The sequence below is a fragment of the Callorhinus ursinus genome, unplaced genomic scaffold (assembly GCF_003265705.2).
Source record: "Callorhinus ursinus isolate GAN/ISIS: 27379988/994484 unplaced genomic scaffold, GSC_fseal_2.0 scaffold1, whole genome shotgun sequence".
Taxonomy (NCBI): Eukaryota; Metazoa; Chordata; class Mammalia; order Carnivora; family Otariidae; genus Callorhinus; species Callorhinus ursinus.
The window spans coordinates 120,836,496-120,852,153 of record NW_027397063.1 but is presented as its reverse complement, the minus strand read 5'-3'; the positions used below and the strand labels follow the sequence as shown (position 1 = coordinate 120,852,153).

General features: G+C 40.1%; 1 protein-coding gene across 7 annotated transcripts in view; it reads right to left on the bottom strand.

Moving 5' to 3' along the window:
• Positions 1–349: 349 nt before the first annotated feature.
• The window catches only part of PIK3R4 (phosphoinositide-3-kinase regulatory subunit 4), a 93,762-nt gene continuing 78,453 nt past the window's right edge, over positions 350–15,658 (bottom strand). For 4 of the 7 annotated variants that reach the window (XM_025882366.2, XM_025882357.2, XM_025882375.2 and 1 more), the window contains exons 14-20: positions 14,340–14,504; positions 8,553–8,764; positions 6,009–6,140; positions 2,735–2,835; positions 2,076–2,164; positions 1,679–1,787; positions 350–911 (exon numbers count right to left, since the gene is read on the bottom strand). In XM_025882366.2, the coding sequence (XP_025738151.1) occupies positions 741–911; positions 1,679–1,787; positions 2,076–2,164; positions 2,735–2,835; positions 6,009–6,140; positions 8,553–8,764; positions 14,340–14,504 (979 nt within the window). In that variant the 3' untranslated portion in view covers positions 350–740. Of the gene's footprint in view, positions 912–1,678; positions 1,788–2,075; positions 2,165–2,734; positions 3,844–6,008; positions 6,141–6,248; positions 6,293–8,552; positions 8,765–14,339; positions 14,505–15,658 lie in introns of those variants that run through there. The other 3 variants (XR_012380591.1, XM_073900275.1, XM_073900276.1) reach the window with 3 other exon arrangements.

Here is a 15,658-nt window from a genome sequence, read left to right as displayed (position 1 = left end):
TAATAACTGACACTGGATAAAAGCAAGCTGATGGGCCAAGTTTCAGAATTTATAGTAGAGCCTATAAAAAATAGTAATGATGGCCAAGGAGGGACATTTTTCGAGGGCCGATACACAGATCAGTTCTAGTGTTAAAAAATAAGGCAGACTGTGAAACAGGAAGATATGATAAAGCAGAAAGAACAAAATACTGAGAGTCCAGAAATGAGGGTATAAGGCCTACTTCTGTCACGGATTCTTTGTGACACTGAGTCCATTTCTTCAGAACAAATACTGCCGAGGAGTTTATTCTTCTGCTCAAAGTTTACTGTTTAAAACACCAACAAAAACAAAACAAAACAAAAAAACCTTCAGATGCCTGAATACAGTTTATTGGCTGGTTTGAATAGCACTTTTAATAGCAAAAATGTGTTTACACCGTAATAGCTTACAACCATCTTTTTCAATACAAAGTAAAATATAAGTCTTAGCAATCTGAATTCCTCACCTCTTTGACCTATACAATAAAAAGTCCCAGATACTGTTGTCTGGCTGATTCCTGCAGAGATATGCATGAGTATATTAGTTGAGTGCAACTTCCTTAACCACCCTGGAGGGCATCTGTTTAATCATGAAACGGTAATATACATACATAATTTTGAAAAGGAAATGAATTTCACTTCTGTCCTCTAAAAATACCTTTGCTCTCAAGTTACAGTATACATATAACTTTATTACAAATTATACAAACCACTAGGTTTTCATTTCCACACCTTAACAATCCCATCTCTAGATGCAGTTACAATGAAGCCCTGTGTTGTCTGGAACGTGGCCACATCTGTGATGATGTCATGATGTCCCACAGGCAGAGATTCTGGGCCCCTCCGAGGGGTGTCATCACTCGGTCCTACCTTCTGCTTATTCTGGATCTCCTGTTTCATGGTTATAAGTCAGGAAGAAAAAAAAAGGGGGAGAAAGCCAGAAGTTAAAAGCCTGTATCACATTGTACCTCATATTAATATTGTTGCTTCTGGGACAGGTTGTTGTCGTTAAAGCTAAAACTTCCTGTGAAGTAGTCAACCTTTCACAAACTGAGTAAAGAGTCCAAAATGATAGTGTTTTCCATGAGTAGCCACTTATAAATATGTACAGATTCTTGGCCTGTTTATAAATTTTCTGTATTACCTTTTGTCCCTATCAAAAGGAAAAAGGGAAAGCCTATAATAAAGGGGTATAAATGACCAAAATATTGACGTAAATATTAATCTGTCATAAAGGAAGCTTTCATTCATTTACTGAGCACCTTCTAGACACAGGCACTTCCAGATTCATTATCTCACTTGAAGTTTTTGCCCAACTCAAGAACACAAGCTTTGGAGTTCCAACAACCAGGACTGAATCCCAGCTCTGCTGCCTAATACCTGGATGATCTTAGACAAGTTACTTCATGGTGCTTAACTTTCTTATTTGTAGAAGGAAAGTAATAAAGGTACTTATTAATTGTTGTGAGGACTGAGCAAGTACATTAAGTGCTTACTTCAAACTATGTACTTATGTGTGTGCCTTTAATATGTTTATTATACCTTAATAAAAGTGAATTTCAAAAACAGAAAAGCCAAGAGAAAATAAACATATTCCTTAAATACTGCCAGTCATTTTTGTGCCTACAGAAGTTGAAAGAAAACAAGACTGCTTGTACCTGGACAACTTCAGTGCCTTCAATTATTTTCCTATAGTAGGACACAGACGAAGAACTAGTACTTCCTGCAACAACATAGGACCTCTCTGGGTAAGCCAGGTCCCAAAACCTAGGGAAGATGAAACAAATATTGACCATCTCTGGAGAAGGGGAGGAACTAATGATCATTAACTTACATTCATTAATACATAACTTATTTTCTTTGGCATTAGGAGAAGAGATTTTTCGTAGAATAGCATAAAATTAGGGACAAATGAAGTATTAACAGCTATTCCTGCAAGATGTGGAAGATTTTAAACATTACATTTATAATACCGTGGTATTAACCAGAGTATCCACATATTATCTTTCTCCTTTTAAGTGTTACACAGTAAGTATCCTTTATCAGATATTGTACCTTATTTTCATGTCTGAGCCAGCTGTTAGCAGGATGGGATTTCCATCCGCTGGACTACAGTAGATACCATGGACACTGTGAGGAGAGGGCTTTAAAAAGAAAGAAATAGGAATCAAATTAAAGATAACCGTGTATTCCCTAAGTGGCACCATTTCTAGAAACAAGTCAACTGGCGGCAGCTTTCCAGGCACCTGATTAACTGAAGAAATGAGAGACCATTTATGTATATCTTTTAGACGTCTTTCTTTGGGACCTTAAAATGCATTTGCTTTGTATCATTCTGAATAAAGAGGCAAAACCCCTTCAGCCTCTTAACATTTTCTATTTGGGAGGACTCCAACTAAAGGAGAAAAAAACCTCTTTCCTACCTTTTGCCCCAGAAAGCACCCGGGGTGGCAACCTGAAAAAAGTGTAGGTAAGCGGGTCACGTTCCAATTATCCCAGGTTTTTACTGGGGCTCCACAGAGACCTCACCAACCTTATGGAGCTAGCAACCAAACCCCCCAGGCATTAGTAAGCCTGAGGAACAGGAAAGCCACCTAATACTAATTTAAAACACAACCCAAAAGCCCAACAGATACAAGGTTTGGTAAAATGCCTGAAAGTGCTTGGGATGTGGGGAATTCAACTGGCCTTTAGAATAAAAACTGGAGGCAAACCTGTAACTCGGAGAGTGGTGGTGCACTGCTAGCCCAGAGAGTGAATCTTCTGTCGCCAGTCTCCATGTCCCACATGGAGACTTCATTGTTGCCCTGCACAGCTGAGGGAAACAGGCCAGAACCATCACTCAGACCAGAGCACTACTCTCAGAGCTTCCACATCTTGGTAGATAACCACGTCAGCCTGTACCGCTTTCCATTTTTCCGATCCTGCAAAAAATGCTCACTCTACTTTTAAATAACATCATGACCCTGTCACCAGACTGGAGGGCAAAAATATTTCCTAGTAAATATTTACTGTTGTACAACACAGTGAAGAGAACTGTGGGGTAGAAAGGTGAATCCTAAACAGATTCTACCCTCAAGAGACCTACAGTCTAGAAGTAGAGAAAAAATATATATAAAAGCTGAGACAATGACAGCAAAAAGAACTGCAGAGTTCCCCCTGAACTCAAGGAAAAGATCCCCTTGGTTGGCAAAAATCGGGGTCACCTCGTGGAGACGTTCTCACTGGGACTGAAAGAACAAGCAGAGCTGGGCAGATACTGGTGGCATACAAGTAAATCATTTCAGGCAGGAAGAATGCTTTGTGTTCTTTGGGAAAATGAGTAATTGGTGTGACTGAAGCACATCTGTGGTAGAGAGAAGGGGTGGGAGATGAAGGCAGGGGAAGATTATGGAAAAAGGAAACTGTGGGCCCGAGAAAGACATTATCCCTTAGTTATTTTTGAGCAGGAGGAGTGACAATACTTCATTCCTTCACTAACATTTACTGAACCAACAATGTTTACTATGAGCTCATCCCTGTCCTAGAAGCTGAGGAAGATGAGGCAAAAAATGCAAAAAATTCCCTGTTTCATGGAACTTACATTCTAGTGGGGACAATAAGCCAAAAAAAATGCAAAGGCCCTGAATCAGGAATGTGCTTAGTTCAAGGAGAAAAGTCAGAAAGCCCCTATAGCTGAGGCAGCCTGAGCATGGGGGAGGGGCAGGAAAAGGCACAGGAGGGCTGGCCACATTCCACTCACCATTCCAAGGCTGATCCATGGGGGCCACATCAACAGGCTGCTGTGCCCTCTGGCTTCTACATGGGCTTGGCCTGTGGTAAACTAAAAGCCCCCCAAATAAGTAGGCCCTAATCTGCGGAGACTATAAATGTCACCTTATATCGTATAGTGACTTTGCAGATATGATTAAATTAAGGGCCTCGAGATGGGATTTTCCTGGGTTGTTCAGGTGAGCCCTAAATGCAATCACAGTGTCCTTAGAAGGGGAAGGCAGACTTGACAGCAGAAGACAAAAGGACAATGGAGCAAGATGCTATGGTGGTGGCTCTGAAGATGGAAGAGGGGGCCACAAGCCAAGGCAAGCAGCTGCAGAAGCAGAAAAAGGCAAGGGAATGGATTCTCCCCTAGACCCTGCAGGGGTAATGTGGTCCTGCTCCCATCTTGAATTTGGCTCAGCGAAACTCATTTCAAACTTCTGGCCTCCAGAACTGTTAAGAGAATAAATGTGTGTTATTTTAAGCTACCAACTTGTGGTTATTTATTATTACCTAAGAATAAAATGGTCACAGGAAACTAATACAGGCCTATGGAAACCACAGTAGGAGGCCAAAGGGAGAGATGAATGTCTCACCTCAGACTGGCTGTGTCCCTCATGTCAAAATCACCTTTCCTCTCAAGGTGGCCCTCTCTACTCACCTTCTCTGCAAACTCCAGTAACCACTCCCTCCCCTCCTGTCTTCGGATACCAGCCCTATTTCATTGGGCTTTTATGATACCTCTACACCCACACTTCCACCAATAGTTCCTTTGAAAATAAATCCTCAAATTATCCTACCTTGAGTATGCCATCAGTTTCCTGTTGGAACCCTGACCAATAAAAAAAGGTCAGAGAGGTACCCATTAAGCCTCTGGGCCATTAGTAAGGAGTTTGGCTGTAACTTGGAACGAGAAGGTACTGAGCAGTAGTCTTAAGAAGTAAGGATTAAAATGGAGTTAAAGCATAGTGTATTAATAGGGACAAAAGATTATGGTGGTTTGGATAAGGGAGACAGTGATGGAAATAGTAAAAAGTGGTCAGATTCTGGATATATTTTAGGACCATAGAGGATTGGCTGATGGAGTAGAAGGAAGATGAGACAGAAGAATCAAGGACACCACCAGTCTTCTTCCTGAGCACTGTGCATAAAAGAGCTGTCATTTACTGGGATAATACTGTGGGAAGAATGGTTTTGTCTCAGGGTAAAGAAACCAAGTATTCAGTTTGGACATGTCAAATTTAAAGTGCCTATTAGACATCTTAGGGGAGATTTTAAGTAGCTATAAAACTGAATAAATGTATTTAAAGCATGGGACTAGACAAGATCACAGAGCAAAGCTAGTGTAGGAGGAGAAGGGTTTAGGACCAAAGACTGAGCCCTGAGGCAGTTGAGCAGGCCACAATTTAAAAGAAAATCGGAAAAAAAAAAAATAATAAAAAAAAAGAAAAGAAAATCGGGAAATCAGCAGCAAATCAATGAATAGGAGAAGCAAGAAAGTGATGTCCTTGAAGTCAAGTAAGGAAAGTAGTTCAGAAAGAGGAAACTATCAACTGACCAAATGAGAGGTGAGCAGAGTAATGGCCATCAAATTTGGCAACACAGAGACTTTGACAGCAGCAGCGTACAAGCTGGTCTATGTGTATGAGAAGGGACCAAAGAGCCTAGATGCAAGACAACCAATAAGAAGACATAAGAATAACAAGAGCTACTATTTATCAAGCACTACATGTATGCCAGACTGTGCGCTTCACAATGTTTTCTCAAATTCTTACAACTCCGCTAGAAAAGTATTTTTAACCACATTTTACAGATAAGGAAAGTAAGTTTCAAAAACCTGCCAACAAGAAAATCCAAATGTCCAATGAGGGGAGGGATCGGAAGGGAAGCTTGCAAAAAACACAACAGAAACACATCAACAAGAAATAGCAACTGACAAGGATGAGTTAAGTTTTCTAACTTAGATTTCTAAGAAGATGGTGGCAGCTTTAAAATATTGAAGAAAACAAATGGAAGATAATGGTAGCAATAAGATCATTTTTAAAGATAATAAATTTGAAATGACAGTGAGATAGCAGTGGTAGGAACTTCCATCATCAGAACAAAACAAAATCAAGCATTTGGTTCACATGTAAAATAAAAACTCTAAGAATATGAGTCTTGGCAGCAGGATATTACACACTTTCAAAAAAAAAAAATCCCCAACACCTGAAAGCCAGCCCTCCATTTTACCTGCAATCACCCAAGACTGATAGAGAGGGTGCATTGAGAGGCGTCTGATTCGAGCCCTGGAAGGATGACAGTGACTGGAAATTGGCAACTGGAACCTCATGTCCCAACAAGCCATAGTACCACTGCTTGTACCTTAAAGGAAAAAAAAAAAAAGTCAAAAAGATTACCATATAATGATTAAAGTACATCAAGCTGCATTTATACAAATAATAGCATTAGCTTTGTGTATGTGTTACTCACTCTTTGTTCTCATGAAGCTGCCTCCCTGGTGTCACACAGCATTTCTAGTTGTTAAATAAAGATATAAAGTGCTCATCACAATGCTACTACATAACTGTCTAATGTAAATTGAAACTGAATAATTCATTAATTACACCGGTATTAACTGCCAAAGGCACACACAAAAAACAAAAGGTCTAGAGAAAATATAAAACCGCATCTGATAGGTCAAAATGTTCAGAATGCCTTAAATCACCAAAGATGTTTTACTGGCATTCAGTGACCACTTTACCAACCCCACAGTGGCAGCAGCTTTGTACCTATCATCAGCCATCAATCATTTCTATGTGCCCTTTTCTCCAAAAGATTCTGGAAACAGGTATGGGTAGCCAATCACAGCAGAAACTGGAGTACCTGCACATCTGCCCATGACAAGCCCCACAGAGAAGCCTCCCATCCCCAAAGAATAATGCCAACCCTGACACTGAACAGCTGGTCCTGACAGAGGCACAGAGCGTATCCTTGGACTGGTTTATTACTTTTTTATTTTATTTATTTTGTTTTGTTTTATGTTATGTTTATCACCATACATTACATCATTAGTTTTTGATGTAGTGTTCCATGATTCATTGTTTGCATATAACACCCAGTGCTCCACGAAGAACGTGCCCTCTTTAATACCCATCCCCAGGCTAACCCATCCCCCCAACCCCCCCCAGACCCTCAGTTTGTTTCTCAGAGTCCATAGTCTCTCATGGTTTGTCTCCCCCACCGATTTCCCCCCAATTTATTTCTCCCTTCCTACTATCTTCTTTTTTTTTTTTAAACATATAATGTATTTTTAGTTTCAGAGGTACAGATCTGTGATTCAACAGTCTTACACAATTCACAGTGCTCACCATAGCACATACCCTCCCCAGTGTCCATCACCCAGCCACCCCATCCCTCCCCCCCCCCCCCACTCCAGCAACCCTCAGTTTGTTTCCTGAGATTAAGAATTTCTCGTATCAGTGAGATCATATGACAATTGTCTTTCTCTGATTGACTTATTTCGCTCACCATTAATACCCTCTAGTTCCATCAACGTCGTTGCAAATGGTCTCCAATTTAATGGAGATACTGGGAGTGTGAAAAGGCAAAAGGGCAACAGAGTCCCTCTGTCACCCTGCAGTGGCAGGACAATGGCTCAAACAGCCGTAGGTAGTTAGCGCCCTCAAAACTGATCAGGGTACCTGAGAGCCATCACTGCCATTTACTAAGTTGCTCACAGAGTTTCATATCTACTCATAGGCCTGGCATCACATCTTCCTGTACCCGTGCAGTTTATTCACACAAAAGGCAAACACAATGTATTCCATATAAACTATATAAAAAGAAATAAAGAAAAGGGCAGATACTTAATATCATAAATGTAAGTTAGGGAATCTAGAAACCAAAATTCAAGCACAACAGATTATAATTCTTCAGAAAGTATGGCAAATGGGAAAAAGTGAGATGTGATACATTCTCAAGGGGCAGGTTCAAAGCCTTATGAGGGTAAAACGTGAAACTAAAACAGAAAAGCAGCCAGCAAGATCACATGATATACCTTCAGCCTTTAAGAAAGGGAGGCAAGAAGGAATAATAGGGCAATAAACCGATGTTTAGCTCTTCTCCAGTACCAGGGCCCCTGTGATGGATGCTTTTACCTCATTAAATCCTCAAAGCAGCCCTTGAAAGGATTAGCCCCATTTGAAGATGAGGATCCTAACACTCAGAGGAGTTATGCAGCTTGCCTGGGGTTACTGGAATTTGAAACCAAGTCTGCCCAAACTCAAATGCTCTCATCCATAAACCAAGCCTGCTGCTTCCCTTGCAGGATAACAGAATGCCCCCAAATCTGATCACTATAATGATTATAAAGAGGTTCATTTAAGAACAAAGAGAAAAAGGAAACTTTTATGCATTGGGATACTGATACCCTTCAAATCCTTTTTTTTTTTAAATGAAAAAAATTAAATTGGAAGTGGTTGTAACATAATAATCACTTAAAAAAAAAAAGGGAGATGGGGAAGGTGCCTTGGTTTTGGCTCAGGTCATGATCTCAGGGTGGTCAGACTGAGCCCTGTGTCGGGCTCTGAGCTGAGCGTGGAGCCTGGTTGAGATTCTCCCTCTCTCTCTCCTTTCCCCACCGCCACCCCCGTGCTCTTCCTCTCCAAAAAGAAAAAAGAGAGAGAGAGAGAGAGAGAATTATCAATAAAGAAAAAGGAAAAAACTTCTACAAGAAGGCAATTCCAGGTATCAGTGGCATTCGCAACCCAGTCAATGACTTTGAAGTCAGCTCACCAATGCAGAGCCAGCACTGGTGGATGTCCACAGCAAAGGAAGTGATGAGGCCTGACTTCAGATCATGCTTTAGTGTCCACGCATTGCTTGAAGACCTGAGGTCCCAACCAACTAGAGAGCCATTCACAGTGGCATAGGCCAGAACGGACTGTGCCCCAGAGTTGAAGTGATGCATATCCACGACACAGCCATCGTCCTTCTGGTCTAGAATTCTAAAGAAATACACAAAGCAAAAGGTAAAGATTTTTCTGGTCACTGAAAACATAGCACCAGTCTCTATTTAAGATGAATTTATATTCTAACCATAGTCAAGAAATAACAACGCTGCCCCATCAAGCCACTGATACCTGAGGCATTTTTTAAAATAACTTCAAACTTACAGAAGAGTTGCAAAAATAGTACAGAGAATTCTTGTATATCCTTCACCTAGCTCCCCTCATGTTAATACCCTACCATAACCATAAAAAATTTATCAAAACTAAGAAATTAACCTTGGTACAATACTAGTAAAATATAGAACATAATCGGATTTTTATTAGCTTTCCACTCATGTCCTTTTACTGTTCCAGGATCCAAAACAAGATACCACATAGCATTTAGTTGTCATGTCTCTATCTGTCCCTAGCCTTTGATTGTCCTTCACGACTGTGACATTTTTCAAGACTACTGGTTATTTTAGAGAATGTCCCTCCATTTGGGTTTGCCCATGTGTTCTCAGTTTATGCCTTATTGGAAGACCACAAAATAAAATCCTTCTCAGTGCATTTATGAGGAGGTACCTGATATTAATTAGAACATATTAGTGGTGATGTTAACCTTAATCATCTGGCTAAGGTGGTGTCTACCAAGATTTTCCACTGTAAAATTATTTTTCCATTTATAACTACTGTAAAATTATCTTTCCATTTATAACTTCCTAATCTTTAGGGCAAATACTTTTGAGACCATATAAAAATCCCATTTCTGCTTAAAGTTTTGTCAACAAATTTTAGGATCCTTTGATAGATCATAGGTGTGGTGTTCTAATGGTCACTATTTCCCTCATTCCTTCTATACTTACTGATTAGAATTTTTCTATAAAGAAGAATTGTCACTTCTTCCCCCATTAATTTTATTTATTCATTTACTTATTTATATCAGTATGGACTCATGGATATTTATTTTATTCTCTGAGTTGTAATAGTATTATTATTGTTTTGTTGCTCAAGTTGTTCCAATTTTGGCCACAGAAAGCTCTCTCAGGTTGGCTCCAATGCCCTTTCAATATGCTTTTTTGAACCACTTCCTAACTTTCTGGCATCACAATATACTCAAGACTCATCTTGTATTTTCACTGCCCAGCCCTGGAATCAACCAGTTCTCCAAGGAGCCCTGGTTCCTTTTATGGGAGAATGGTATTTAAAGATTTATTTATTAGAGAGAGAGAGAAGAGAATATCAAGCGTCCTGCTGAGCACAGAGCCTGACACAGGGCTCAATCCCATGACCCTGAGAATCATGACCTGAGCCAAAATCAAGAGTCAGATGCTCAATCGACTGAGCCACCCAGGTGCCTGGGAGAATGGTGTTTAAAAACCAAAGTCTGTGTGTGTTAAGTGTTCATTGCTATGGGGGGCTGTCCCTGCTCCAGTCCCTCTCAATGGCCAGAGCTAGAAAATATAGATACGACACTCATGCCTACACATATTATCTGTACTTCAGTATCTTTTTATGTGTATGTATGCATATGTATACAAACATACACATATATATACATATGCATATACATGTATCATGAGTCCATATTGATACTGAGTCCATACTTTTTTTTTAAAGATTTTATTTATTTGACACAGAGAGAGCAACAGCAAGAGAGGGAACACAAGCAGGCGGAGTGGGAGACGGAGAAGCAGGCTTCCCACCGAGCAGGGAGCCCGATGTGGGGCTCGATCCCAGGACCCTGGCATCATGACCTGAGCCGAAGACAGATGCTTAATGACTGAGCCACCCAGGCACCCCAATACTGAGTCCATATTGATATCTATCCAGCACCAGGGTTCATTCTAGCCATCCCCTTTTCCTATTTGTAATATGAATTTCTTCTTTCTTCAGCAGTGAGAAACCTGGCTCTCATTACTTACATAATTACCTATTGTTCAACCTTAGTATACAATTAAAGTGGTTTTGGAATTGATAAACTATATTCCTGTGAACAACCAACTAGAACACAGTGTTTGAGTTCAGGTCCTTCTGTCATTTGCCTTGCAGTGTCCAACTAAACCACTGTGTTCCAAAGGTATTAGGTTGGCTCCTTTATCGCCCACACTCTTCAGTGTGACTATATGCTTCCTCTGTATAATAAGTAGACTGATTTTAGACTGCATTCTACCTTTCATCCTGTATCTGGGTTGATTTTTTTTTTTTAAACTTAGAGTAAAAGTCACTCTTTGTGGTATACAGTTCTGTGTGTTATGACAGATGCACAGCCATGGATCTTCTACCACAGAACCACACAGAACAAGTCCACACCCCCAAAATTATCTTGTGCAGCCCCTTTGTAGTCAACTCCTACCCCATCCCCAACCTGTGACTACCACTGATCTCAATTCCTCCCTACAATTTTATGTTTTCCAGAATGTCACACAGTTGAAAACATACAATAAATGGCCTTTTAGGTCTGACTTCTTTTGTTAGCAAAAAGGATTTAGGATTCATTGGTTGTTGCGTTCATCCATAGTTTATTCCTTTCATTACTGACAATAAAAGTAATAAAATAACACTGATTCCTTTTTATTCCATTATATGGGTATGCCTATTTTTTTCAAGCTGAGGCATTTTTAAACTAAAAAGAATTCATAAACATATTGGCCAGCCTCCCTGATCAGTATATATCATGCTTTTGCAGCACACATTATTTTAGTTTTAGCTCTTGGATCAAGAGTCAGCAAACATTTTCTGTAATGAGCCAGAGAGTAAATATTTTAGGCTTTGCAAGTCACATATCTCTATTGCATATTCATTTTTTTACAGTCTTTTAAAAATGCAAAAATTGTTCTTAGCTTATGGGCCCATACCGCAGGCTATAGTTTGCTGGCCTCTGTGTCTTCGATAAACAACTATATTTACAAACATTCTAATACTGACTGTATTTCCCCTAGAGGGATGATGCAAAGTCCAAATGCCAAATAAAATGTGAAAAGGTGCTATAAATTCTAATTATTAAGAGGCATGACAGGGCGCCTGGGTGGCTCAGATGGTTAAGCGTCTGCCTTCGGCTCAGGTCATGATCCCAGGGTCCTAGGATCGAGTCCCACATCGGGCTCCCTGCTCCTTGGGAGCCTGCTTCACCCTCTGCTTCTCTATCTCTCTCTCTCTCCCTCTCTCTCTCCCTCTGTCTCTCATGAATAAATAAATAAAATCTTTAAAAAAAAAAAAAGGCATGACAACAGTTGATCCAACTGAATGAAGCAAACATAAAAAAGACTCAGGCAAGGTTTCTTTGGAGCAACTGCTATTAGACAGAATGAAATCTAGAGTGAAAAACTGTTCTGGCACAATCTCCCAATCTACAAAGTCCATGTTTGCTTAGGGTAAAGACAGTAACATTCATAGTAGAAAGTGCCATCAGCTATGAGGTACCTATAGGAGGAATGTGCACGTCTGTGTGTGTGTGTCCTGCCAGCACAGCCGTCACACGACACAATCTGCCAACAGCTGTTGGTTAAGGTCCACGGAACTCAACAGTTATACTGTTGTACAGTCATCCTCTGCTGAAACAATTGTAAAGAAAACCAGCAGGTATTCTTCAGTCAAAAACAATATATAATGTCCTAAACAAAAGCTGCCCAAATCTGTTCAGTGAATGTGTTAAACATAACGCATATTTTTCATTGCAAAGGCAAAACAAAATTACAAATAATATAAACAATAAATATATCCTAGATGATCCAACATACATCCTTTCCTTCCTTAGTTACCCCAACCGCTGTGTCTTATAATCCACGAAAGTATACAAATCCGCTCATTCTGCTTTCCTCCTGTGGGATCTACCCCTTCTGCCTGCCATGTCCTTCTCGACCACCCTGCTTTGGCTAGCTAACTCACATCTGGTCTCCCCTCCTCCAGGCCTTCTTCCCTAACCCCTGCAAGCTGGCTCCCCCCATCCCTATAACATGGGCACATGATCACACTGCAACTGAAATCATCTGTTAACTGGTCTGCTTCTTCCCTTAGACTGTAGTGTCTTAGAGAGCCTAATATATCTTATTTGTATTTGGAATCCTCGGTGTGCAGCACATACTGGTCAGTTGAAAACTTGTTCTGCTTTATCTTTAAATGTCTTACCCTGTGTTTAATCTGTGGGTAACCACAATTTGTAAGAAGTGAAGGAAATTCTTAAATAAAACCAGCCAGAAAATTAACAAGTCAGGAAATGACAGATGTTGGCGGGGATGTGGAGAAAGGGGAACCCTCCTACACTGTTGGTGGGAATGCAAGCTGGTGCAACCACTCTGGAAAACAGTATGGAGGTTCCTCAAACAGTTGAAAATAGAGCTACCATACGATCCAGCAATTGCACTACTGGGTATTTACCCCAAAGATACAAATGTAGTGATCCGAAGGGGTACGTGCACCCCAATGTTTATAGCAGCAATGTCCACAATAGCCAAACTGTGGAAAGAGCCAAGATGTCCATCGACAGATGAATGGATAAAGAAGATGTCGTATATATACATAATGGAATATTATGCAGCCATCAAAAGGAATGAGATCTTGCCATTTACAACGACGTGGATGGAACTGGAGGGTGTTATGCTGAGTGAAATAAGTCAATCAGAGAAAGACATGTATCATATGACCTCACTGATATGAGGAATTCTTAATCTCAGGAAACAAACTGAGGGGTGCTGGAGTGGTGGGGGGTGGGAGGGATTGGGTGGCTGGGTGATAGACATTGGGGAGGGTATGTGCTATGGTGAGCACTGTGAATTGTACAAGACGGATGAATCACGGATCTGTACTTCTGAAACAAATAATGCAATATATGTTAAGGAAAAAAAAGAAGAAGAAGATAGCAGGAGGGGAAGAATGAAGGGGAGTAAGTCGGAGGGGGAGACGAATCATTAGAGACGATGGAGTCTGAAAAACAAACTGAGGGTTCTAGAGGGGGGGCGGTGGGGGGATGGGTTAGCCTGGTGATGGGTATTAAAGAGGGCACATTCTGCGTGGAGCACTGGGTGTTATGCACAAACAATGAATCATGGAACACTACACCCAAAACTAATGATGTAATGTATGGTGATTAACATAACAATAAAATTTTTTTTAAAAGCCAGTATTTTGTTTTACAATGATAAGCAAATCATTTGACTAAAAGCAGCACTCCATGTTCCCATGACCTTCAGACATTTTAATGCCAAGTGACAAAATGCTGACAACATTTTGAGTTTTCTTTAATGAAGAACATTCACATTCTCAAAATCAACAAGCCAGAGTTGTGCTTTTCACAGCTGAGACAGAAGATGCAACTGATAATTAGGTTATTCAAACAGATTCCAGACTGGGATGAGCTGCAAGTTCAAAGCCGCCCTTCTGACCTTTCGGAGGAAAGATACGCAGACATAGCTTTCTGAAACTAACTGCATGTGACAGGTTTGAGCTGAAAACACAGTTTTATTTATTTTATGTGCTAAAAAAAAAAGAAGTACAATCTAATAGGCCCTCAGTTGATCCAAACTACACTGGCAAGGTAGGATTAAATTACCCTAGTGCACTAAATGCAGTTTAAAAAAACACAAAAGATAGATACCTGCTTTGCAGAGGCTGAATCTTAGGAGACTTGGGCAGCTTAGAAGCTTCAATCGCAAGAAGCTGGATGGCACCATTATCAGACGCAATGGCTAAGTAGTGGGACCCCTGGCAGAATGTAAGCGTCTTGACACGTCCTCCAATTCGGCTGTATGTAAGAGTAGATCTGCACGAAAGAAAACAGAATGCATTTCTGCAATGACCATAAAAGCATTACTATTGCTATCATTAAGTAAATATCCACATGGCTATTAACCAACAAAATTACTTCTTTGAGGTCTGTTTCACCTCCTTGTTCTAACAAACCTTAGAATTCTGCTCAAAAGCACTGGCACAAAATCTTTTCTTATATTTTCAAATGGCCATCCCCACACACTTCTATCACAGAAAGACTGTCCATCCTCCTTTACAATTGGAGCTCCCATTCAGTTGTCCTCATCCAGGTCTCCTTCCACTCTTGCAATACCTTAAGCCCTATTCTTGCACCCTTCAGTAATTCTGTAATTCCTAGGATGCAGCCTGACCACAGCAGGAAAAGCACTGGCTTTGGAGTGAAAGACCTGAGTTCCAGTACTGACCACCCATATGACCTCGGTCAAGCCACTTACCCTGCTGTGTTATCAGTTTACTCATCTACAGAACAGGACTGCCCTAAGTTCTCTACTTGGAACACAGAGAAGCTCAAATAATATGTAAATAATAAAATACTCATAAATGCAAAATATTTATTGTAATATTCAGTCTCTCCCACATACATGCTGACCTCTCAAGCTGTCTACTTCCCTTTCTCAAATTCACTGCCAAACTTCTTCAACATATGAACTACACATGATGACTCCCATGATCACCAATTCCCTCTTTCAATACCTTCAGTACCTCCTTCATAAGGTGCATACTCATCCTTCTACGGGGCCATACTTCTGAAAGATCACAAGCCCCTACCTAATCACCAAATTTATTCATCTCCATCTTTTCTGTTTGTTTCATTTTATTATACAAGCTAATACATACTACAAAAAATTAAAACTGCAGAAAAGAATATGGAAAAGTAAAAACATTTATAATTCTATTATCCAGAAACACTATTTACATTTTGTTATATAACATTCCAAAGGGTTTTCTATGCATATTATAATATAGTCATATTTGCTTTTTAAATAAATATGGAATGATATGTTGTATTTTCTTTTTATTAATCATTACTCTCTAGTTCACTTTTTCTTAATCACAGCTTTGTTGGGACACAATACCATCAGGTATAATATTTTAAAGTGTATAATTCCATGATTTTTAGTATGTTAACAGAATTCTGCATAGATC